Raw genomic sequence first — 26,689 nt, 5'->3', positions numbered from 1 at the left:
GTGAAATCCATGAAATAATAAATAATTTCTCATTACAAACAAAAACAGAAGATGGGAGTCATTTCAAAAACATTGGAGCTATCTATAATAGTTTGATTGCTAACGTTAGCTCAAAACGCCATTCGACTGACCTGTGTTGTGTGTGATGCTAACTTGTAGCCAGCAGTGAACCAACTTGGTTAAGTAGGTCACTTTTTACTGTGTTGACATTACAGAAGTCTCTCGTTAGCATCCTGCATGCTACTTGTTGCTCTTAAACGTGGCTGATGGCAGCAACCTGTAACATCCAGAGCTTGTAATAACTGGGGAAGCATAATGCTTTGATGTATGTATTTATTACTTTACTAAATTGGATTATGGTTCTATATTTATTTAGTTGATTAACTAACTTACCTGATACTGCCTGAACTACCTGATGTGTTGAAGTTTCTGTTCCTGTTTTTCATTTAATCCACACTCTCTCTGTATATCTTCATCTGTATTTATATTTTTCCATTATAAGTACTTACTTTTTCAATATTATTTTTGGTCACAGGTGAATATAACTTTGATTATGGTTACCTACTTTTGCTTTATTACTTTAATTACATATTCAATTTAATTTTAAAGTCACTTGCTTACACTGCAATATTGTTTTTTTTGTACTGTGGCAACCGCACTTTACTTTACAAAACCTTTATCTGACGCCACTTTACTCCAGTCTACCTTCTGCTCATAGTCTACTGTTTGCTTGTCTTTCTTGTGTTTACTTGTTTGTTTGTTTGTTTGTTTTTTTGCTGTTATTGATGAGAATGCTACTCTAACAAAGGAATTGCCCCGCTGTGGGATGAATAAAGTATTATCTTAACTTATCTTAACTTGTCTTTTTGTTCTTTATGTGACAGGTTGACTGTAAAATTGAAATGCCCTTTAGGGATGAATAAAGTTGACTCAATTGAATTGGAATCAATAAATAGAAACCAAAATAATAGGCCTAGAGGTAAATGTAAATAGTTTGTTCTTCTTTAGCGCTTTTCTAGTCGTAACTACTTTTAGTGGCCGTACAAGGTGCCACCTGCTCATCAGATAAACACTCACACACATTCACACTCCGATGGGGCAGCATCGGGGGCAACTCGGGGTTCAGGGTCTTGCCCGAGGACACTTTGAAATGCAACCGCAGGGATCGAACCACCAACTTTCTGATTGGCAGGTGACCTCTCTACCACTGAGTCACAGTAAAACTACAGGTGACACCTGTAAAACTACAGTCACCTTTAGTACCTAATCTTGAGAAGGGGGCGTTCTGCTTTTGGGGCCCCATTGCAAGTCAACTGGACCTTACTGGGGGAAACAGGAGTCTGAATTAGATGGGATGGGGGTCTTTTTTTCTATAGCAGCCCTTTTTTTGAGATTCAAATTGATCCTCAAACACAGATGTAATTCTTTGTAAAAAAATCTAGGATAGATCATCTTAGGAGAAACCAGCAGGATTCTATTTTCCAAGGATGTTCAAGGTTTTCTATTTAATAAGAGGTGAGTATGAATTCTGGTGTGACAGTGGAATCACACAGATGTGTCCCAGCTATTGCTTTATGAAGATGCATGGCCTAAATAAGTAAATCATGACTAAACTTTGGATCGAGTGGTTTTAGTCGGCGTCTCGTGCTTCACGTAGAAACAGCCAATTAGCTGAAGCGCCGCTGCCTCCTCAGGGAAACTCATTAATACCCGTTCAGACAGAAAACCTTGAAGACGAGTCGGGCGGGAACACAAACACCAGCGGGAAAGAAAACAAACAAAACCTTTTTTTTTTTTAAGCAAGAAAAATAATTTATTTATAATGATATAATAATTTCATCACATTGGCATTGCATAGCTGCAGAGGGAAGCGTTTTGTGTGTGACGCCACCTCGCAGCTACAGATCACACCACTGGACGGGGCGGGAAAACAGAGGCTATTCAATACATACACGGAATATTCCTTTAAATATGTCTTTTTCAATGAGGAATAACAAAAATAGAATAATTCCAGTAACTCTGTCTGTCTCTCTTTCTCTATGTCTCTCTAATCATCATCTCTGTGTCTTTATAAGCTGCCTGTACAGACCCTAGAATTGGAATTGGGTTGTGGGGGGGGGGGGGGTGGCAGGAGGGGGGGGGGGGTTTGCCAGCGAAGGATGTCAGTTTTTGTGATTGGCAGCATGCCTACTCAAATAGTACCCCTGAAATGTCCAAACGCTTGAAACTCCACCCCTCTAACACGCCTACAAATAAATTCAAGATACTCTTTGACCCAAATCTGCAACCCTCACCCCGGTTTCTCTTCTTCACCCTCTTTCACTCTCTCATGAAGCTGGACCGCGTTTATTTATCGAAAGATCGTGAACCTGAAACTAGCACACACTTTTCATTCTCAGCAAATTTGATGAATAATAGTTTACCCTAAAAACGGGCTATAGCAAGCCTTGGAAGTTTGAGCGGGATTAGTAAGGATTTTGTTGAGCTTGGCTGTGGCTCAGTGGAAGGTTTCTGGCTGTAACACGTGGAGCTCTTTGTGAGCATGTAGATGGACATTTGGCAGGTTTACTTTGGCAGAAAGTAGTCCTCAACTAAATTGACAACAGACCTTTGTTGTTGAAAAGAGGAGAGGTTTTTTGCTTTGGAAATGTTTAACTGTTACGTGATGCACTGCTGTTCCGCACTGGCCTTAAACGTGACATCCAAAGCTTTAGTCTAGATTTGCCTCATGTCATACATTAGTAAATTTAGCGATGTATTGGCTACACAAAGCGGCTGCTAAACCTGCACAAATATGACCAAAAGAAGCCGTGGTATTCTCAAAGCGCCTACAAAGGGTGAAATGCACCCCTAATGCACTGCCAAGCAAAAAGCACACATCAAAATGACCCTAAACCTAACACTTTGTCGAGTTGTTGGGTTCCGGAAGCAGAACTCATATTTGTAGTCTGAACATCAACTTTTTAAAAGTGCGGTTCCCTTTTAAATTCCTGGGTCAGATATCTTCTCTGGTGGTTTTGCTAAATGGGGACGACTGAATTTATTTGAAATCCCTTGGGCCCGTTGTGGTAGTTTTCCCTACGACGTGATAAAGTACTAGACTTCTGGAGTGGCCGTTTTCTTTGTCTGTGACAGATTATATGTGGAAATCCTTGTTTTCTACGTCTGAAGTCTGGAGGGATGTTTGATTTGTTCATGCTCGTCTGGCTTTTAGTGTCATTTTAATGGCTCTACTCATTTTACTGAACAAAAGACTGTAAACGTGTTATTCACACAAACTTTTGTTATTCAGAAACATCTTCCTGTTGGCTCTGGAAGAAGAAAAAAAAAACGACGTATCCTTCCTTGAACTCCAAGTCTCCAACCTAACTTTCTCCAACACAACTTTTATCCGTCTCTTAGCAACAAGTTACAATGCGGCTGTTCCGCATCCGCAGGGACCGACAGTTAAATGAAACCATATTAATTAACGAGCGACTGCAGCTTGCTCTGTACATTCTTGCGTTCCTATACCTTTTCATCACTTAGCAGGGAAGCAAACGAGAGAGCGAGAGAGGTAAAAGCTTTTAAAACGATTACTCAGTCACACGACAGCCGAGAAGAAGGGAGAGAGGAGGTGAAGGAAAAGATGATGGACTGTGTGTGTGTATATTTCAGCGTGGTAATCCCCACATTCAGCAGAATCAAACCTTTGCTCCACACCCTCGTGCCCACCCCCCCCCCCCCCCATCCTCCTAAAGAAGGGATAATGGATTACAGATTCAATATATTTCTCGCGTCACCTCTGGTTTTCACACTTTATACAAATGTCATTTTCAATATAATATGTTGTCAATATATTTTAGAGATTGGTAATGTAGTTCTACAGACATTTCTTGGAGGCAGAGGTGCTAAAATATTCTCATCGGTTGGTGTGTGTGTGTATGGCAAGAGCTGAGGGATCAACTAAATACACCGAGGACCAATTGTTCCAAAGTTTGGTGGTTGGTAGACCGAAAAAGTATCAAAATATGGCACCGAGCTGGCAGTAATCCAACCAATGAGATTATTTCTGCGTCCTGTAAAAGTTTGCCTCTGAAAAACTGTAAAAATAAAAAAAAACAAATTACATATTCTTCTCAATATTAAATGATTGGATCCCTTCAAATGGGACAGCACCCTTTTCACCAGCGTACCCATATGTTCCTCTGTTTGTACCTCGACTGACTTCCCTATCAAACCAAATGTGCCGTGTTGAAGATGTCCGCCATCTGTCCACACAGTCAGCAAAACAGCACTGGGGTTTGTGGATCCTGAAGGTGTCACATCTTAGCCGTTTACACCGCCTTTTACTAAATGTGTCACGCACACACACACCACGTACAAACGGTCCCTGTTTATATTGTGCTGAAACAACACTCTCTCTCCCCCCATCTCTCTGTCTCCTAACACTGTACTCTCTAGTCCACTGTGCCATATTTCAACAGAATCTGGGATTTAGTTGATGTGTGATGTGATTGTCTAGGATATTGCTTACCCTGCGCCTGACACCTGAATGAAGCATTGGCAAATCATATTTTTGTTTGGTAAATATTTCAAATATCTAAATCACTTCAGGCACCAGATTTTCAGACTTTTCTCAACAGGTCAGATTAAACACAACTGCTCCCTTATACACCTGTACTGTTCCTTTGGCCAGATTTCTAGAACGGTTGTGTTTGAGTGTGTACTAACTAAGGCAGCTGAAAGAAGAAAAAAAACATATTAAAAAATTAAAAATTAAACACAGTAGGCGCTGCACCAACACGCCCATAATTCAGTTTACAAGACAAACAAACACAGTTTTATAGGTTTATCTTTTTTTTTCCATTCACTAAATATTTAAAACAAGCGTCACGTGACTAGTCATCATAAATGGTGATAAGTTATGCAATTTTTAAAATCCTCCTTTTTTCAGGATGATGGAATACCTGAAGGAAGAGAGATGTGTGTGAAGGAGTTTTTTTTGTTTTTGTTTTTAAGCTCTCCTGTGTATGTGGGTTCCTCTTCTTTCAACCCACTAGGGGGAGCTCTGACTCAATAGCACCGAGGGATAGTTTGCCGACTGGGAGTCAGGAGATGAAAGGCTCCCTCCTCCCCTCCACACGGGCCCATCCATTCGAGGGAGAAGTCAGGTGTTAGAGCTGAACCACTGCTAATCCAAAATTCTCAGGCCACGGTGATCCAGAACTGAGGGTCAAATACCACAGGGAAACTTCGATCACAGTCCAAAAGTAAAAGGTCCTTTAGGCCAAAACACATTCCAACCCTGCCTGTTTCCGTGCATGTGCACAGATCCATTAGCATGGACGCTAAAACAGAAGGTTAAAAAAATGTATAAAAACTCAGAGAACGAGAAAAAGAGAAGGCAGAAGATAAGCATTAATGGGATGTTGTTGTTTTTTTGCACTGTCAAACTAAGCACAGCATTTGCGTAACAGTCATTCATTGACATTCATCCGGTGATGTGTCGTCTGCCGAGCTCAGATGCATAGACTGAATGCAGAAAGGAGGGAGAGGAGGAAGAGAGGGGAGAGACAGGGGAAGGTTAACTGCAAGTAGGGGACGGTCAGGGAGGGAGGGGAGGATGGGGAGGCTAAGGGTAAAAGAGGAAGGAACAGAGCGGCGATGCTACGTGTGAAAACAGAAAGAGGTTGCAGTATAAAGGTGAAGAAAGAGAGCGTGTGCTACTGCATGTGCCAGAAGGAGGAGAGAGGGTTACTGGAGAGAAAAAAAAAGAGCGAGAGGATGCTATACGCAGAGAGACAGATGGATTGTGTGCTCCAGCAGTGATGAAAGGAGGAGGAGAGGAACGAGTGGAAAGGAGGAGAAGGAGGAGGAGGAGGAGGAGGAGGACGCCACCTCACCTCAGAGACGAAAAGAGACAGAATGTGAAAAACATGGATGGAGGAGGGCAAAACAAACAGAAACTATTCATGTAACGTCACTCTGCGACACTGCAGACGGACTGGCTGACTAGAGACCTGGGGGGGGGGGGGGGGGGGGGGATTTAACATCACGAGACTCCCTTATTCCAGAAGTTCAAACTCTGCCGGTTAAAATCATTTTTAATTCCGAATCCTATTGGTTCCGGATCCCTTAGGGTGTGTGTGGGGGTGGGGGTGGGACATTTACGCGCACAAATAACCACACGTAGTGAGGAAACAAAAAAACAAAAAAAAGCCAAACACCTAAACGGGCACATGTACATGCACTCACACACTCTCTCTCTCTCTCTTTCTTCTCTGCTTTGTTCTTGGCACTTCCCTTTGCACACATATGAACACACACGCGCGCGCACAGACACACACAAATTCCCACCGCTAGGTCCCCTCTGGTCTGTTTGTAGTTTTTAACAGTCTTTTGGTCCCGTCACCGGAGACCAAAATGAATAAAAACCCTGTTTAACAACCATGCCTGCTTCATACTCTCTGTACAGAAACTCCGCAGGCTAGATTTTATCTGCACACACACTCCTGTGAACACACACTTTTCTCGTCTGTTGGGTTTGTCTTCCATGGCGTTGCTCCCTAGTCCGTATGTTTGAGTGTTTATTTTCCCTCCATGGTGTGGCCAGTTTGTAGTCCAAGCTGTTTGCTGCTCTGTACACTATTTTTAGTCTTTGTGTCCGCAAATGCTATCCGCAGATAGATGCGTTACATTTATCTTTGTACATGATACATACAGTGCAGTCCAATGAAACATGTACAATATATGGCCATCTAGCATGTGTAAGAACAAAACTATAATGAAAAAATATAAGAACAGCTAAACAAAGACAAAAAAATGGTTGATGGGTATCTCGAGAAAAAAAAGGTAGCGACCTCCGACACCGAGGGAAGAAAAAAAAAAAGTGCTTGCGTTCCAAATATGTCGCCCATTTTCTGGGTGCTTCTGTGGAATGTTTTGTGTAGTTTCATGTTCGTAGCATGAGCAACAAACTCTGTGGCATGCTAATGCTGCATCTTTGGAGGCAAAAAGCCCCCAGGTGGTTTTTCTTTGTAAATCGCTTCATCCGCTCAAATCAGTTGCTATGGCATTGCATTTGCCATATAGCGGTAGAGATATAATGCCCACGGTTTTGGGCATATTTGCTTTCTCAGGTCCTCATCACACCGTTAATAATCGACCCTTCAATTCATGTAGGTCTACAGGTGCGGGTGCCGTAGTGCTACTGGTGGGAGGGTTTTGGTTGAATTGTAGATGAATCACATCTTCTGTAATTTACTCCATTTATTTCTTGGAATTATTTGAATGCTGATCCTCTGTGGTGTCCTTGTGGATCAGTAGAACTGGCTACAGATTCATATTCAGTGTCGCCATCAGGGACTCTTGTTGTCTTCATCCAGAAGGAGCCAGAAGTAAAGGTATTCACTGTATATCCTTATATTCCCAGTGTCTACTCCACCCATCCACCCATCTATGCATCCATCCTCCACACTGAGCATATCCCCAATGAGGAAAACACGATGCAGCGTTGAAGCAGAACCTTAAAACCTCCACCTGTCATTGAAAATGTGGTGAGAACAAACTTTGCTCTCCGCAGATTTCTCGCTTTCCCAGAGGGACCGGTGTGGGTACAGCAGTGCTTCAACCATGGGAGGGACCATTTTGTCCAAATGTGCTCCAATTGGATTGGACAGTGCAAATGGTCAATCAGTAGTTGGAGCGATCCGGTTGGACATGTTAGTCAGAAGGCCTCATCTGCAGCGGGTGGCACATTGTAGAAGGGGTTGGTAGTTTTGTCAACAACAAACGGACCCGGTTAACATCCATCAACGATAATTCCTTTTATTGATCGTTGGGTTTGTCATTCCCAGATGCCCCATCTCCTCCCTCGTCGCCGGTGGAAAACTCTGTGACCCGTCGTGCCAGAGGGTTTGTGCTTTTGAGAAGCTCCATTGCGGAGACTCTGGCCCCTCCGCTGGAAGACTTGCTGCCTTTCTTCTGAAGCAGGGCCATAAAGTTCTCATTGCGGGAGCTGGACCTCTGACTGCCTAAGGTAAGATTTCGGAGCTCGCTCCCGCTGGTGCTGTGCTTCACCGGGGACACAAGACTCTGGCGGCTGCCGAAGGAGTCCGTCGGCTCCTTACGACCTAGAACCTTTCGCTTGGACCTGGAAAACGGAAGAGAAGATTATTAGCAAAGGTGGAGAGAAAGATAAGGAAGCAAGTTTTAAGTTCCACACCATTGGTGTCCGCTTCAATCCATAATTTGAGATTTACTCCTCCAGCCCTTATTTCAATTGACATCTCTCCTTTTAGAGAATGATACAATCTAAAGCGTGTAACTACAGAAAAGACTCCATGCTTTCTTGTCGGAGATGAACACACTGACCCCTGTTCTTCTTCTTCTCCCCCCTCTTCACCTTTTCTTCTCTGCCTTTCAAGCTATTTTCAGCATCGTGCAAGGTAAAACACCTGTTGCTTAGACACTAGCTTTCTTGTGAAACCGTGTGTGTTTTCATCCATGTCTGTGCTGGAGAGAGATTCTGAAAAGAGGTGCTGGTCGTGCAGTTACACACTGTACGTGTAGCCGTTGCTAGGGAACCTTCTGATCCATCCGCCTCACACCTTTTCAACAAGACAATGCGTCTTTCGTCACATGCTCCGGGTTAAAATAAGCCGGCAGGCATGGTTGGAGATGGCTGAAACCATTTGCATTGCACTATTGAAGCTTTTAAACAGCCTCTTGTGGAAAGGCATCTACTGTAATACCTGTGGATCTCATTTACCTATATATCTTTCTTAATTTTTTCTTAAATATGTTTTTGAGAAAGGTCCTAAGAAAAGTCTTCATCAGATTTGTGACCTGTTCTAAAACCATAGAATTGTTCGCACCTGTGTTCTTATTAGGATGAATCCCATTGTTCTTTTAAAATCAAAGTGTGTGTCAGTTACCCCGCAAATCCACATAAAAAGGGCATCAGACTACAGGGCCGTGTGCACACAGAAATTGAAAAGAAAATGTGGGCAAATGCCCAGACAAAAGTCTAAAGTGGGTGGAGCACCTGTTCCAAACTTCAATAGTTCTGAAGTGGAGGCACTTCTGCAGGAGGTGAATCCATGTTTAGTAGCATCTCAGTTCCGTAGACAGATCAACACGGTGCTGGAAGATGCGAGACCTCCTCGGGGCTCGATTTTGTTTTTGCCCCCATTTTTCATGAGGAGATCTTAGACGTTTTCAATGTACACAAAAGGCTTATTTCTCTCAAATGTTGTTCACAAATCTGTCTAAATCTGTGTTAGTGAGCACTTCTCCTTTGCAGAGATAATCCATCCACCTCACAGGTGTGGCAAATCAAGATGCTGATCAGACAGCAGGATCATTGCACAGGTTTGCCTTAGGCTGGTCACAATAAAAGGCCACTCTAAAATGTGCAGTTTTACTGTATTGGGGAGGTTAAGGTTAAGGTTCATCCCCCTCTCTTCTCTCTCTCTCTCTCTCTCTCTCTCTCCTCTGACTGCAGTTCGTCGATGTAACTGACTTGAGTGGGCAAATGCTCACATTCGATGGCGTCTGGCACTTTGGAGAGGTGTTTTCTTCACGGATGAACCCTAACCTTACTCACAAACACAGATTTAGACAGATTTGTGAACAATATTTAAATAGGCCCTTTTGTGTACATAGAAAACGATGTTTGAGTTCAGCTCATGCATTTGTAATTTTTCAAATCTACCTTGGGCCTATCAATCTCTAAATACTGGATGGCATGATTCCCAATTGCTCATAATTGATGTGAAGTATAAGTGTAGTCTTGGTCTATTTAAAAGACTACAATGCTTTTTAAATGACTAAAAATAACATTTATTAAGAATATTGTAAATGATAAAAATAATATTTTTTCTTAAACCCTTTAATATCACACAGCTGTACAATTGAAGAAAATACAACAACCAATTATTCTGGACAAAAAATCAGGAATCAAATATGTGTAAGTGTGCTCTTAAGTGTGCATAGACTCTATCTTACCTCAGAACAAATCCAAAATAAGAAAACATTTGGTGACCAACAGACTCTTCGTGAAAACTATCCGTAAGTGGGTTTTAAGAAGACATTTCTTCTTAAGAATGGTTGGTAAAAAATAAGAATAATTGTTTGTAAATACAATACTATCTTGACTGTATGTCTGAAATTGGATGAATGTGGGTGCACGTTCGAACCTGTGAATAATAGTGAACAGGTCTTCGGTGGTGTGTGTTGCGGGTGTGCCGGTCGTCAAGACATCATCCGTTTCCTCGGCAATATGGAGTACCGTCTTCTCATTGGCTTCCAAGTCATCTGAACAAGACAGAGAAATCATGTCAAGACATCATATGTATATGTTATTTTTGTATATTGATAACACATGCTATCTGTATATTACTGCTGGCGTTATGGTTGTTTTACCTAAGCTATTTCATTATACTGTACATGTGTATGCAATGCAAGTAAAATCTGACTCAGTTCCATACAAAAACAGTAAATAATTAGATAATCACGATTAATGTCATCTTGACTGTTACAAACAGTGGGGACCAGTCTGTGTTTTGATTTGGTCCAATTTTAGAGCAATTGGGCTTTGATTTGCTTCAAAACCTGAGAAGTCTCCTCTGGGAGTATCAAGAGGTTATGTATCACACGCAGCAGGGAAGGCTTCTAATCAGATGTTCATTAAACAAGTATATACAATGACAAGGAAAAGGTTAGGAATTCCACAGCTGTTGACTGAAATCAGTACGTATTAGCTCATATGTGTTAGCGAATACTAACAAGGATAGGGTTTATTTAACTGTACATAGCTTCTTAAATACACAAACCACACAAAATATTCTGAATTAATGTGTAAGTGCACATATATCTATCTATGTCGACAGACACTGCAACACTACAGGAGTTACCTAAAATGAGCTCACTGCTAATTAGCCAAGTCATTCATAAATTAGCTATACCTAAAATATGTAAAAGAAAGCTTTTTGAGCAATGCCATTAAGGAATGGGTCGAATTATGTATTGTCTGTTGAATTATTCACATTAAAAGAATACCCCACTGAAAACGTACACTCCTATTTTTTCTAAATAGAGTTTCCATTTGACCCTTGCACAGTTAGGTATTAACCGTTGTTTGCATGCAACTACAGTTACATGGAAGTCTAATGTAAACAGCTAGTGACAAATGATGTGTGCTGCATGATGTATGACGGAGAGGGTTTCAAACACACTCAGGATACAGATGGTTAGCAGAAAAGGGTTTTGAGTTTCTATGGAGATTTTGATGTCCATAGTCTCCTTTTTCACTGTGAAACTGGGTCTCCATTGTAATTCCCTGCAACATGATTCCAAGCTGACTACAGCTGCAAATGATTTTTCAAGCCTACATGTACAGTTTTGGTAGGGTACTCCTTTTTAATGTTTCTTCATCTTTGGCCACTTAATTGTTTGAGTCATGCCGGACGCAGGCGAAGACTCAGACTTAATTTTTAACGACCCTCTGTGCCTAATCAGGACACATTTCTTAAAAACCTTCTCCTAGAACATACATGCCCCAATCGCAGTGCTGGCCATTCTCCCTCCCAGCTCTGTGAGGGAGGAATCATGCAGAGACGACTGAAGTGATGACTCTTTGGAACTCTCCTCGTCTGTTCCCAAGTGGTTCTCATCTTGCTCTAGCATATCCGGAACATTGGTAAAACCGGGAAACTCTTCTGATGGGACTGTTCCTACAGGAGACCGAAGACCCACGGGGCTGTCGGTCTGTGGGGTCTGGCGTTCTGTGCTGCCATTGGTGGAGGAGTGGACCGACGAGGGAAGAAGCAAGACGTTCGGCTTCTTGGGGACTGGAGGTGGAACCTGGACGGGAATGAAAAATTAAGTACAGCAATAATTCTGAGATTAAGATGAGACATTGACAACATTGCCAATCTCTACCACTGTAAACTGTAATTTTCTACTGTTTGCCTGACACACTTAATGGCCCTAACCACATGGACACCTCTAAAATAAAGCTCTAATTTTCTGAGCAATGTCTTACTCACCTTGGGTTTCTTTTTGTCTGACAGCTCTGCCAGACAGGAGATTGTCATCCTTGAGGGGAGAGTTTTGCTCTTGTCCTGGAGCTCCGGGGCCTCTTGGTTACTGCAGGGAGAGGGGAGTGAGCCTCCATCCCCTGGACCGAGACAGATCTCTGGGTCGACGTCAAAGTCAGGCTCCATCGCTGGGTCTTCCAGGAGAGGCTGGGGGTCCGGAAGAGGAGGGAGATCACAGAGGGCCTGGGAGTGGGGGAGGAATGGATGGTCATAGGCAGTTTGTGGAGCGGTGTAATCTGGAAGAGCAGAGGGACTTGTTGTTTGCGGTGGAGGTTTTTTGGGTTTAGGTTTTCTCATGACTTTGTAGATGTTGCCTAGGGGGACAGGCCGGTCCACAGGTGAGCCAGGAGGGGAGTCGAGGGCTAGGGGGGAAGTGGAGGAGGGGGAAGGAGACTTGAGGAGGAGGTTTAGGGGGCGCTTGGGCAACGGTGGCTTGACAGCGACAGGTGGTTTGGGTTTTGGTAGGGTGGGTGGCGGGCCAGGATCTTCGCCTAGGTCTCGGCCATGTTGTTCTTCTTCGATGGTGTCAGACGCCCCATCAGGGCAGTCCTCCAAGTCACCACGAGAGACTGAGCGAAGCCGAATAGTCTTCAGCTCATTCTGGGTAACCACAGGCAATACCTGTGAGGAGCTGGGGCTGATTTTTCCCGGTTTTACCGCTGTGGAGGTGTCAGAATGTCGTCTGCTGGCCTTTTGCTTTGGCTTGATTGATGACAGCTCTAGATGTGCATTTCCGGGCATCTCAAACGACAATCTAGACCTTGCAGTCGGGTCCTTTGGCGATGGTAGGGATGATTTCCTTTCTGGGATCTTGGGACGCAACTTACACCCCAATGTCCCTACTGTCCCGTGACCTGCCATGTGACTGAGTGGAACAGTTGGGGTGGGAGTCTCTGACTGGCTGGAATAGCCACTTGATGGGGACATAAGTCCTGGGGGTTTGAAGGGCGAGGATGCCTTGATGTCAGTTTCCATGGAGAGCTGTGATGGTGAGGTGGCTCTGGAGGGGGAGGGAGAATCAAGCAGGGACTCCGAGCTGCCTCTCACTTTCATACATTCAATCACTGTGGTACCTGTTGCTGTGCTGGAGCCTGATAGAGACCTGGAGAAGAAAAAAAGAGACACAAATTCAATTCCTTTCTAGTCTTTACCCAACAAACTAAACAAACAGAATATTGAAGAGCCAACAAAACAAATAACCAGACAGGTAGCCAGATCCAAACTGCATCAAGTCAATAAGCTGCTAACATAAAGTATAGTTTCATGTCTTACCTGTAAGGGTCATTCTTCCACTCCCCCAGCTGCCAGTGAGTGGGGAATGTTAGCTCTGTCTCTCCCTCCCTATCTGGGGCTTGGACCTCCAGGCTTGGAGGTCCATCAGCGCTTCCATGGCCCAGCTCCCGCTCAACAACACTGGGCTTAGAGGAGCAGGACAAGCTTGGCAGGAGGAAATCAGGCTGGAAGTCTGGGAAGTGGTCCCTGGGGATGTGCAAGCTCTTTGGCCGGCCATCCCGGTAAAGACCGCCATCGTGGTGGATTCTCCCCTCGGCTTCTCCAAGGTTCTTCATGAGAGACACGCTCCTCACAGGCGGTGGCGGCTTGCGCTTGGATTTTTTAAGCGAGATGGAGCGGGAGCGTAGGCGCAAGCGGCCATCTGCGCTGTAGTCTGAAGCTGTGACAGAGATTGTGTCTGTGGTACTTGTGCTGTCTTCGGAGCTCCCTCTAGGATAAAGAAGGGCATAGTTTTCACCCGAACCCAGGAAGTTATGATGCTGTTGTTGGTGGCCTGTTACTGCCATTGCATTCCCGTTCCCTGTAGGCAAGATGTTCCCGTCCGGCTGGCATAAACCACCTTCTGTAAAACAGAAGGAGCCGGTATCCGTGGGCGTAGAAAGGGAACGCTCCCGGAACTTGAAGGCGTTCGCTGCTGCAATGGAACGTGCCGACCTCTCCCGCCCTCTCGCTGCCTCCCCAACACCTCCTCCCCCTCCCCCTCCTCCTCCCCTCCCTCCATCGGCTGCAGCCCCTTCCGTCTTGCTCCGCTTCCCCATTATCGCCGCTGCCAATGAAATCCCTGGCATGCTATTCCCTCCTCTCCCAGAAGGGTTTGTCGCAGGCGTGAATGAACTGGAATGAGAGCTCGCCGACTGTCCAGAGCTCACCAACATCACCCCGTCCTGTGTCCCTCCTCCTGCATGACCAATGATGCTGTGCTGTTTGGGCGGAACCGCTGGGCCTTTATTCATGCTGTAATTGTAAGGCTCGTTCCACGCTCCAGGAGAGAAGGTGGAGCCTTTAGGTCCGTTCCAGGAAGCGGAGGGTGTGTTTGAGCACAGCAGCCCAGAGTGGTCCATAGTTCCTGGGTGAAGTTGGTTTGGGGTACGCTGCTCCAACGTGTTATCTGTGGAGGAGAGGGGGGAAAAGAGGGAGAATTAATACAACTTAACTGATCAGAACAAACTTACGTCCAGATAAAGACTTCTTCCATCTACAGCTGACAAACAAACTATTTGACTTTAAAGCATAAATAACCCTCTAAAAATAAAAAAGATAAGAACAGAGTGTATCATTCATGACAGCATGCTTACATCAACAGAAATAAGTCCTTCAGATAATATACTACATGCTGGTTGCCAAAAACCTCGAGGACTACTGCACACTGTCAGCACAGCATCTTTTATAGAACTTGGTTGACCATAAACCTTCAGAATTCCTTGCATTCTTTTTGGCGACAAAATGTGAATTTTGGCCCTTTTTATGTATACATTTTTACATATGCATTTGTATTAATCATTGAAAGTCTACCCATGTGTCTGGTGTTCCTGGGATTTGACCCCTTTTGTGATTGGTTGCTGCAGGCTGTAGATAAAGTGTAAAGATGAATTCAATCTGCCTATGCATCTATGTCAACTATGGTATGTGCATTATTTTATATACTAACTATAAGTTTTTGCCATTGTTTGCAGTCAATCAGGATTCAAAATGTAAGGGTATTGCATGTTTGGACTAGGTAATGGATATGGACCAAATAACAGAAATATCGCATTGCTAAATTTAATTATCCTTGACACAAAATCGATTGAAATTTAAAAAAAGAATTATGTCAGCTACGTCTAGGTGTTCTGCTTTCTCTCGCCTGTCAGCAAGTAAGGCCTTGTTCAGGTTAAACTGTTTACATGAAGCCTTCATTTCCTGCGATTGAGTATCTCTGTTGCAGTGAATAAACCAATTAGGCATGAAAGGATCCTGAGCTAAACAGATTACTGGGGGTGGGTGAATAGCAGAAAGGAAAAATGATTCAAATCATTTTGTGCCACAGTGAAAAGAGAAGTGTTTTACAGCTCAGTTGTTCACTTTTCTGCAAACACCTTGTGCAGTATAATCGAGGGTATAAAGGTTTCCAACAACGCCAACAGTTTCAGCTGACATTGGGGTAAGTAGTTTATGAGTTGAGATATTTTATTTCTGTCCCTCTTTCTCATGTGAGCGGTAACAAGATTTGAACCACAGGACCAGGACAAAGACAAAACGGGAAAAAAAACATCGGAGGAGGGTACCCTTAATGGTTGCGCACACACACACACACACCTGCAGGTACGGTTGTGTCGAGGTCAGAGTGTGTCTTCCTCAAGGGGAGGTTCTGGTGGAAGGTGTCCGTGACAGGCTCCAGGGAGCGGGGCTGGTGGGGGAAGGGGTCCCCTGGAGAGGGGGATGGGGATGGAGAGTGCTGTAGGAGGTCGACCCCGTGGAATTTCCCTCCTCTCCCTTCACCTGGTGGAGAAGGGGGGGTCAGTGAGATGAAGGGCAGAGTAGATATAACTCACATACAGTAAATTTAATGAAACATAAAAAAGTAAATCCTATCATGTTGTTGACATGGCGATAAAGTATTAGATGATGACTTGAGAGATGATTAATCTAAAATAGCGATCCGATTCACCCCTGTTCGCGATTACATTTTTAATCATTTTGATTTTTTATTTATGTCTTTGATTCTCATTTAACTTTACGAGCCGACTGCATCACAAACACTACTACTTTCTTCTGTGAGTTTTAAACAGACTGTATAAAACTCCCTTCTCTTTACTGAAGCCTCTGTGTTTACAGGCTTGTGGTGATGCGCCATAGGTGCCAAAAGAAATCTATGTTTGGTACTGCCAATTTGTTTTGTTTTGACATTACACTTTGTGAGAAAAAACTCATGGCAGAGAATCGTGATATCAATTCTAAGCTAAAAAAAAAATCGTGATTCATATTTTTTCCCCCGAATCGTGCAGGCCTAATGTGTAGAGAAGAATTTGATCCTGTGAGCATCACCTGATTTAAAGTCATTCCTTAAATGGTGCAGCGTTTTTGCCTCACATCTTTTAAAAATGGTCGCGACAAAGAGGAAGTAGTGTTTTTATTAAACTTACTGTATGTTCCCGGCTTGTTTCATTCAGGTTAAAATGTGTTTTTTTGTGAGAGATGTGCCAAGAAAGACACAACTTACTTACATACTTTGAGCAACAGGCAGTAATGGTGGCTTAAACATTTTGAGAAGTGCAAAAAATGGGAGACTTTACAAAACATTATTTGTTAAAAAGACACGGTAAGAGCAAAGTTAGCCCCAAACGTTTAAGGATAAGCTTAACATAACTTGGCTTAAACCTACAGTACCTGCAGTGTCACAAACAGTCCTTTTAATTTCCTCATTAAAATGCAATTGATGATTCCTAGGAAATTGTTTACATGAAGATTTGGCGAAACCTTAGTGAGCAAGTATTTTCACGATCTATCGCATAGCGTGAAGCATGGTTCAGAAGGGTTGTAATTAGTGTCTTAATTAATCATAGGTGTGTTTTGGCCGTAACATGCGATTAACCAATGAGAGTGTCATCTCCCATTCCCTTTTAAAGCCAGGTGCGTTTGTACCTTGGCGCATTGCTATTATGTGCGCGCGCTGTGCACGAGCCTAGATGCATTTTACTAATGCGCTGTTAAAATAACAATGAAATGCTTATTAATACTCCACAATTCAAACATATGAAATACAAACTGTTTTCACCAAACTCACTGTCTAAATCAGGGCTGTCAAACTTGCCTGGTTGTTCTCTTAAATATGAAACAAAGACTCAATTGTACTAAAATACAACTTGGAAAATCCCAATGGTAAAATAAAAAACATTATTACATTATGAAACTGTGTTGGCGCCCTGATCTGGCTTGGTTTAAATCATCACAGAGAGAATGTGAGCGTGCATTTTACTGACATTATCCTCAATGATTTCTGGATTTCCGATTACCCCGATCACCGGTATTTTTAACAAGTGATGCTCAAAGTTGCCTAAAGCTTGTCACATCAACAGGTTTCAGTCAGCTGACAGGAGGTCCCCTCCACTGAACATGTCATGGCAGATGAGAAAGCGTGCATTAAGCTGATGTAACTACATGCTTGAACGGCCACACTTTCTTTTTTCTGCCACCGTACACCTACATGTTTATGTTCTACATTTTCCGCAGTCATTATTTGATCCACAGTGATTTACAGCAGAAGCTGCTGAGAAACCTGCTGTTCTGTTGTACTTCCTGTCTGTCTGATGTCTTGTCTGAGCAGACCGTAATCCAATGAGTCATCGGAGGCAGCAGGTCACCACTTGATTACCTCAACGACACGTAATGCAGTCTCTCGCCTGGCTGCACGATTCAGTCTGCTGCAATATCTGCTACGACACTACGATGCCATTCAGTGACGTTTTGTTTTCCCTCGATGAGTTAAGACAGAAAACACACAAAATCAATGAAGCCAAACAGAAAATCAATCAAATTTTGTTCAATCGATGGAAAAGTGTACTGGCATGATGCAATCAGTGCCAAAACAAACTGAGTTAGGAGCAATATAGAATACTGTATTGTATATTGTATTGTACAAGATACTTGCTTTTTGTTTCTTCATGAAACAAGCACTGAGCTATCGGATTCAATAACTGCTTGTTGTGCTAACCATAAACCCATGCGACGCTGAACGAAAAACCAAAAACAAGAGATAACAAAACATTTGCAGAAAAAACAACTAAATGAGCTGAGGTGACACATTTTGTATTCCCATTTTGGAAACAAAGCTCAGAGACACACAAAACGTCCATGTAGAGTTTTGTTACAGAGCAAAGGTCATCACAACTTGTTGTGCTGTTATTTATCCAGCTTAAGACCACAGAAAGGAGACAAACAATGACAATCAAAGAGATTCTTCAGCGATTAGCATTAAGCTTTGTATCAGCAGAAACCCGGTAGTGTTTTTCAATGACCGTGCTTCCCTCCCTCATGTCCCCCTGATACGAGAGATAGCTGTGTTGTGCGTCTGGAAAAAACCCTTCTGATGACGCAAAAAATCGTCCTTTTGCAGCATTAGAGGCATTTTTGGCCAGAGCCTAACAACTTCAGCCCAAAAAAAGGTACAAAACAAAATTTAAAAAGGCTCAGATTACACAAATTGACCATTTTTGAAAATACTGTATTTTTACTGACACAAAGCGTAATGCTAATCGGTGAAGTATCCTTTTAACGGAGTGCCAACATCGAAGCAATTAAAATAAAGGCCAGTGTCTGCGAAGGTTCTTCTCAATAACAATACAAAGTCGCCACAGGGTGGGGGGTTATTTGTGCCTATGGTGCTTCCACACACATACAAACTTAGAAACAAACCATCCATGTTGTTTTGAGTGAGATGCGGTTTCTGAATGTGTCCTGCCCTCATTCTCCAGGTGAGCTGGTCCAAATCTGCAGGGCCGTCTACGTCATTAGCCGAAACATTTGGTGTTTGCTAACCACTTCAGCTAATACCACATCAGCTAGCTGTTTCTCCAACTTTGTTCAGTACAAGGCAGGATTAGCCGGGAGACTTCTTCTAAACTAGGGCGCGCTTCATATTTAGCGTGGAATACCTGCAGACTAGGGACATGTAAGTAGTTCAATATAATTTCTTTTGTACATTAGGGCGAACTTGTGTGTGTTGTAGCAGTGTTTTGCCATTGCCATTACAATTATGAACATGAAAATGTATGGGCAAAAATGTATGGGCAAAAATATGGGCACTTTAAGTCCTTTCAAAAGAAAGTCTTCAATCCAGACTTAGATTTGGATAACGTTGTTTCTGGTGTTAGCCCATACCAAATCACTGCAGAGCTCACGATGTGAGACGTCTCTGATTTGCAGAGACAACATATGACTGTTGTTTCAACAGCATTTCGATGACTATATTTCTATATTCACGGTGAAAACATGCTGTAACCAAGTGTAATCTGAAAAAAAGCCTGGTTTCAACCCGGACATCTGGAAGTCATTTGGCCAAATGAATGATTAGCTATGTGCGCTGTGGGTGTCTCGACACTCCATCAGGTGATGAGATGTTGCACAAAAATTAATTTTGGAAGCCAGAAATCTAATTTCCTGGCTGGATAATTATTAAAATCGCTGATTTCAATGAAACGCGTCAACCCTGGCTGATGTATCACAGCCAGTTAACAATTATTTCAGTTATAAAAGAGAAAGAAAATCCCTGTGAGTCCACCTGTGTGTCTGCTTCACTCATTAACGACCCTTCTCTTTTCCCACCCGTCTTCTTTATCTCCGCAAAAGTCTATTCAACTCAGTCATTCATTCTGTGTCTATTTTTCTAGGAATATCTCTGTTTAGCTCACTGAGTGCCATTTAACAGCGTTCGCTCTCATGAATGAGCATGCATAAATAAGTGTTTGGGCTGAAACGTCTACACTGAGCTATGACTCACTTGAGAGGCGCTAAATATGACTTCCTGTCCGGCTGATAAGCATTTTTATTCAAATTCATTGAAGAAAATCCTGGTAGAGGATATAAAATCCTCTATTCCAGACTCTGCAAACATATATATATATATAGATATATATATCTATATATATATTCACATTTTAACATCTTATTTTCATAAAACAGATTAATTTCATAATTGAAATTTTCTAACAATTACATTAATAAGTTACATAAATTACTGACAAGCTTTATAGTTATACATTACACCTTTTGACAGCAAATGCATCCAACCTATTCTTAAAATAATTAATTGAAGGGCAACGCACAACTTGTTCTGGAAGCTCATTACATGACGGAGCGAGAAAAGATTCTTTATATTTTCAGACAGGCATGTTCTAGGGTAAAGTTTTTTTTTTAAATCCCCTCGTGTTTCATACCTATTGCTCCAAAACTGAAAAATAGGCTCAACTGATACATCATATATTCCCTGTACAAGCTTACACACCTGAATCACATGACCTCTGTATCTCCTCGTTCTCGACTGGACCCGTCTGTGATCCAGCTACCGCTCAGAGGTCGGGAATCTTTGTGTTACTCCTGCAGCCATAAATAATAGACACTGTTTCGACTATCAGCAGCCCTCACCAGAGAGACAAGACGATGATTCATTTATAATAATGTCTCTTCAATATGGCCCTGCATGGAGTGTGAACGGGGAGGATTCTGTGGTTTTATCCCGGCCAAAGACCCTGTTAATCATTTTAACAGGCATTTCTTGATTTCCCACCAAAATCACTACAATAATTCCCCTCTCATTTTTTTTGACATCAAAATACTGTGTACAATTTTAAGCCAAAATATTAACTTCTGAACATCCTCGCCTCTTTAAATCGGAAAAACGGCCTTTCTCCTCCTAAATGATATCGCATCTGCAGGCTGACGATGCAGATGAAGACCGTGTGATACGGTCAGAAGCTCCAGACAAAGAGAGTAGGAGGAACTTCAATAGATCGTTTCCTCTGACTGCTCTTTCCGAGGTCAAAAATGAACCTGAAATGTTAATCCAACCGTCCTAACAAGTCCTAGAGGTGCTTAAAACATCATGACAATGGAGCATACTGCAAATGCTGATGAGGGCTACGTAATACAGTCAAAAGCTCCAGGAGAAGTGAAACCTGTTTCAACAAACAAAAGTGTCAAACTCAAAGTCAAAAATATGGTGGTAAGCCAAAGCAATACCAAATTCTGGGTACTTACAGCACATCAATAAGACTAAAAAGCATATCAGACCAAAGTGACAGTCTGTCAATCGAGGCCTTGTCCACTCAGGTAGGCCACAGCAAAGCCAGCCGAGTGAGAGGGGATACATTTTCCCAATTTATGGTCATAAGGTAAATGAAAACCCCCCACAAAGCAAGGAGCAGAAGACATGTTGCCATCCTCTTCATAGAATGATACAAACATAAAGAATGTGTTTCAACATCTATTTCAGAGCTACGTTGGAGTTGTCAACTTCACCCTTGTATTGTCTTCACTTTCAGGACCCTCTCGTATCCAACGGGTCATATTGACCCGTGACTTATTTGGGGTTTTAAAAACAAATCTGACATCAAATTTTACTTCATAACCTATAAACAAATATTTTCTTTATCTCAATTTCAAACAATTGAGATAACATACTGTATATGTTTGGGGAATGCAATCAGTCTCTACTAGAACACAATTAAAAATGGAAGTGGGATTGGTTTTTCGTCATAAGGTTATAATTCCTGTTAAAAATCCACTATGTGATTATTCTTATCTTGGAAAAAACATAAGTGGTCATATCCAGAATCAATTTCCTAATTGAGTCAGGGATACATGTTTATCAGAGAAAATAAGATAAAGCCATTGATTTTCGAGAAGAAAAAAATTATTTGTACTATTGTCCTTCTTGTAAAAATTTGAAATGGGTCAATTTGACCCAAATACCATACGAGGGTTAGACGACAGTCTCATCAACTCTAACTAAAAAGGTTTTGCTTCTTGTAAGAGCTGGATCAAATTATAGAGCTGCATTCAAATTGCAGCCCACCGATGGAATCTCGTCCACAAAGGGCCCAATGTGGATCCAATGGGATTCACAGCAGTTCGGAAAGGTTGGGCTCCCTGTCAGGGTCCTGGTGGACGGAGGCGTCCCGGGTAGACGGAGACGATGAGACGGTCCATGAATGCCTGTCTGTGTTTCTGCTAAACTCCACATTCAAAAGCTGTCTGCCTCCCTCACTGCCTCTCTGCCCTCTACTCTCAGAACTGCATTCATAATTGCCTCTTATTATGGACATTACAAATTGACATTGAGAAAAACAAACATACGTTGATAAATGTCTTACCCCTGTCAGTCTGTCTCTCGGCCCGCTCTGCGTTCACATCTTCAGCGTCTCCACTGCTCCAGCCCCCAGAGCGAGGAGCGCAGGGACGGAGAGACAGAGTGCAGGAGGAAGAGGAAGGGAAGTGGGAGGAGGGCGCTCTGACAAAATGTGCTCTGATTATCCTTCATTCATTCGTTATTCTTTCATCCCGTATCCCTCCATCTTACTCGTCTCTCATTCTGTCTTTCCTCAAACTGCATTTTCCTCCCCTTCCTCGTCACCTCTCTACCACTGCTGCCGTCTTCTTTTTCTGGCTTGACTTTTCTCTCTGCCACTACTGTTTCTTTTTTCTTCTTTTATTTAGGGAGGAGAGAGGAAGAGTTGCGAGTTACCATGGCAACAGCACGCTGGCTGCAAAACTACCTGTCTGCTGGTTTCCAGAGAAAGAGAGTGAGCGAGATTATTATATTATTATTAATGTGAATAATATTCTTGTTTTGATGTTGTTGCTGATATCCAACAGTTTTGTTCTTGCTGTTAAAATCTGTTGACATTTTCATGAATGTTAACATAATATTTTATTGTCTTCATCCTTTTGTGAAAATGTATGTAAATGTGTATGTTTCCCTGATCAAGTATGTGCTTTAGCAATACAGTATGTCAATATGTCATGCTAATAAAGGCTCTTCGAATTTGAATTTGAATTGAGAGAGAGAGAACGAGACAGAGAGAGGAGAGAGACGAACAGAAACAGAGGAGGAGAGAGAGAGGAGAGACGAAGAGACGAGAGGAGAGAGAGAAAAGAAGAGAGAGGAAGAGAGAGACAGAGAAGACAGAGAGAGAGAGAGCAGAACAGAAACAGACAGAGAGAGAGAGAGAACAGAGAGAACGAGAGACAGAAACAGACAGAGAGAGAGAGAGAGACACAGAGGAGAGAGAGACAGAAACAGACAGAGAGAGAGAGAGACAGAGAGAGGAGAAGAAGAGGGAGAGAGACGGAGAGAACAGAGAGAGAGAGAGAGAAACAGAAGAAGAAGCAGAGAGAGAGAGAGACAGAGAGAGAGAGAGACAAAAAGACAGAGGGGAGAGAGACAAGAGAGAGAGAGAGAGAGAGAGAACAGACAGAAACAGAGAGAGAGAAAGAGAGACAGAAGAGGAGACAGAAGAAGAGAAGAGACAAAGAGGACACAGGAGAGAAGAAGAAACAGACAGAGAGAGAGAGACGCGAAAAAAGAGATAGAGAAGAGACAGACAGAAGAGAACAGAGAGAGAAGAGAGAAGACGAAGAGGAGAACGAGAGAGAGAGAGAAAGACCAAGAGAGAGAGAGTAGAGAGAGAGAGAGAAGAACGAGAGAGAGAGAGAGACAGAAAGACCAGAGAGAGAGAGAGACAGAAACAGACAGACGAGAGAAGAGACACACAGAGAGAGAGACATAGAGAGAGAGAGAGACAGAAACAGAGACACAGAGAGAGAGACATAGAGAGAGAGAGAGACAGAAACAGAGACACAGAGAGAGAGACATAGAGAGAGAGAGAGACAGAAACAGAGAGAGAGAGAGAGAGACACAGAGAGAGAGAGATCCAGAGAGACAGAGAGAGAGAAAGAGACTCTTGTTTGAGCAACATCAGCTAGGACTGCTTGATTATTTTGGTTAATATTGAGATTACGATATCTTTTTAAATAATTTTGCGGGCATTTTCGGCCTTTATTTCTACAGGACAGCTGAAGACATGAAAGTGGAGAGAGAGGAAGAATGACATGCAGCAAAGGACGACAGGTTGGAGTCAAACGTGCGGCCTCTGCATCGAGGAGTAAACCTCTATATATGGGCGCGCTCTGCCTGGAGCTACCCAGGTGCCCTCATTGATTTTTTATTTTTAACTTAAAACATAGATTTAAAAATAAAATAGAAACAAATTTGTATAAAAAAATGATCAAATATGTCGTAACATTAGTGCAGTTCCACAACCTACTGGAAACTACTAAACACCGCTGGACTGGAAGGAGATTTACAGGATTTATAACACAAGACAAAAAGAAAGCATCACTGCAAAACGGAAAGCAGCAAGATTATTGTTTTATCTCGATTAACTGCCCAGCATCCAAAAATGACTAAAAACTAGCTAAGATAAAAAGCTAAAAACTACAGTGCCCAGCAAATGCAGGAAGTGACCCATTTTTCAAGATTTACGTCTTCAGTGTAGGAGCCAACGGGCTTGAGGCTAAGAGCCACAGACAGGTTGGAGAAGTCGGAGTTTACAATCAAATTCATTTAACCATTCTAAGCGATTGGTTGTAATAAGAAAAATACCAAACAAAGGTTTTGTCCTCAAAGTACTCCTGTCCCTCTCTCTAACTCTATTATCTCTTGACCTTTCCATCCAATATTCTCTCTCTCTCTCTCTCCCATCTTCCTTCTTCCTCTCTCAGTAAATCTCAGAAGGAAGTGAATACCCACCAACAACAACGCCACAGGCATGCATCATTGTACCTCACCTTCTACTCGACTACACAATGGGTAAGGAGGGTGAGAGAGGGGCTGAGGGGGAGAGAGAGGAGGAGGAAAGGGATATTTAACTATCGAGATGCATATGAGCGAGAGGGGGGGGGAGGCACCCAGTGACGAAGCAGTTGCTATGCCAAAAACCAGGAGGACCACCTTCACATGCATATTCACACAAGCAGACACACACGCACGCACACACACACACACATGCACGCACATTCACACATGCACGCAAAGTAAACAAGGAGGAGGCTTGGTCCAAACAAGTGGAAGCAGGAGTGTCAGAACGATGCTGCCGAGGATGACCACAGCATACTAACAACTCTGACAGCACACACACACACACACACACACACACACACACACACACACACACACACAGACTAAGCCAAAGCAAAGCTGACTGCCTGAGATGGGTGAGGGTGATAGTGAATGTGATCATAAGAAGAAAATGTTCTTGATGTCAAATCATGTTTCTGCAGCCTTTTCTCCCTTAAAGCTCAAACGTGTGTCAAGTGGAAATCTGTGTTTGTGTGTGTGTGTGTGTGTGTGTGTGTGTGTGTGTGTGCACGAGAGTGTGTGTTAAAGTACTGCATGTCTAAATCATCCAGTGTAACCTGTGAGTTATGACTTCTGGCATGACTATGTAAAATTGTTCAAGCAACGAGGCAACAAAATGTGGAAACTTTCCTACTGAAATACAGAGTTTCTCGCTGTTCTGATAACATCCCTTTTCATAGCTAAAGTGGATTTCATTAGTACAATTAAAAAACACCCACTACATTTGAAAATGTTTCTTCACACCATCGTTCAAAAATTCCCTCCTAACTGAAGAAAATTTTCATTTTCTTGTCATATAGTGAAAAAGGGGAAATGAGAATAGAGAAAGGGATTGGTATGATTGTTCTGTTTCTGCAGTAATATTGCATACTAGCACCTGGGGACAGCCAATGCATTTATCAGATTTCATTTAGGGATATAGTTGATAAGGTACAGTGTACTGCAGTATAACTGAAGCAGGAGAAGAATAGCCTTTAATTCTTAAATTACAAGCAACTAGAAATGCACAGCCTGGTGAATACATTTATCCACATGTACTGGGTTTAACTGCCAACCTATGCAACTAATGTCCTTAGTTAGTCAAGTTTTGTGTTTAAGTTAATATGACTGTTACACCAAGACATAACCATGACCCATACCTGAACACTGGCTTGTTTTTAAATTCACACCTGCCTAAATCTTGCTAAGCCTTACTTGCCTAAACATAACCATTAGCTAGTCAATTCAGGCAATAATCAGTGTTTACTGTGATGCCACAGACAACATGTTTACCATTGCATATCAGGCAATGAGCACTAACACAAAGTACAGCTCTGTTTGTAGGTATTTCCTGTTTTTAAGCCGATAATGACACTACATGTAAAGATTTAAGGGATCACCAGAGTGAGTAGCCTACACCCTTCATCCTGTGGGTGACATGACAGTCTATAACAATTTTCATGGCAATACATTTAGTAATTGTAGAGATATTTCAGTCTGGATTAACGTGGTGAACCCGACTAGCAAGGCTTAAAAATGTCGAGTTTAAGCTAATGTTAAACATTCAATTTTCTTTTTACATGTATTCCCCTTAATATATAGACAGTTTTATAATTCACTCTCATTTTAGAAAATTTAAGTTTTTTTGACAATATACTCCTCTGATCCTCTGATGAGACATGCTAATAAAAAGGCAGATGCCAGCTAACATGGGGACAATTTTTTAAATTTAGGAGGTTATTTAAAAATCGAGTCTTCCATGTTTCATATCTAATACTTTAACCAATATGAGGCAGTGAGGTCAGGCCAAATTACACTGACCTAGAAAGGAAATATGAATGTACATTTGTTTATCATTTTCCTTTAGTCTAATTTCCCATGACTCTCACTGTCACAGGAAGAACCAACTCCCTTGAGAACAACACAGATCGTGTGAATCAGA

The 26,689-nt window shown here is 42.4% G+C and overlaps 1 protein-coding gene across 5 annotated transcripts in view; it reads right to left on the bottom strand.

The window, feature by feature from the left end:
* Positions 1 to 7,336: 7,336 nt before the first annotated feature.
* The window catches only part of nhsl2 (NHS-like 2), a 135,957-nt gene continuing 116,604 nt past the window's right edge, over positions 7,337 to 26,689 (bottom strand). For all 5 annotated transcript variants that reach the window (XM_032499380.1, XM_032499382.1, XM_032499381.1 and 2 more), the window contains exons 5-10: positions 15,672 to 15,854; positions 13,356 to 14,484; positions 12,033 to 13,185; positions 11,538 to 11,847; positions 10,182 to 10,299; positions 7,337 to 8,134 (exon numbers count right to left, since the gene is read on the bottom strand). In XM_032499380.1, the coding sequence (XP_032355271.1) occupies positions 7,810 to 8,134; positions 10,182 to 10,299; positions 11,538 to 11,847; positions 12,033 to 13,185; positions 13,356 to 14,484; positions 15,672 to 15,854 (3,218 nt within the window). In that variant the 3' untranslated portion in view covers positions 7,337 to 7,809. The remainder of the gene's footprint in view (positions 8,135 to 10,181; positions 10,300 to 11,537; positions 11,848 to 12,032; positions 13,186 to 13,355; positions 14,485 to 15,671; positions 15,855 to 26,689) is intronic.

The sequence above is a fragment of the Etheostoma spectabile genome, chromosome 19, assembly GCF_008692095.1.
Source record: "Etheostoma spectabile isolate EspeVRDwgs_2016 chromosome 19, UIUC_Espe_1.0, whole genome shotgun sequence".
NCBI lineage: Eukaryota > Metazoa > Chordata > Actinopteri > Perciformes > Percidae > Etheostoma > Etheostoma spectabile.
Note: the sequence above shows the minus strand (reverse complement) of the source record. Positions and strands in the feature narration are given on the sequence as shown.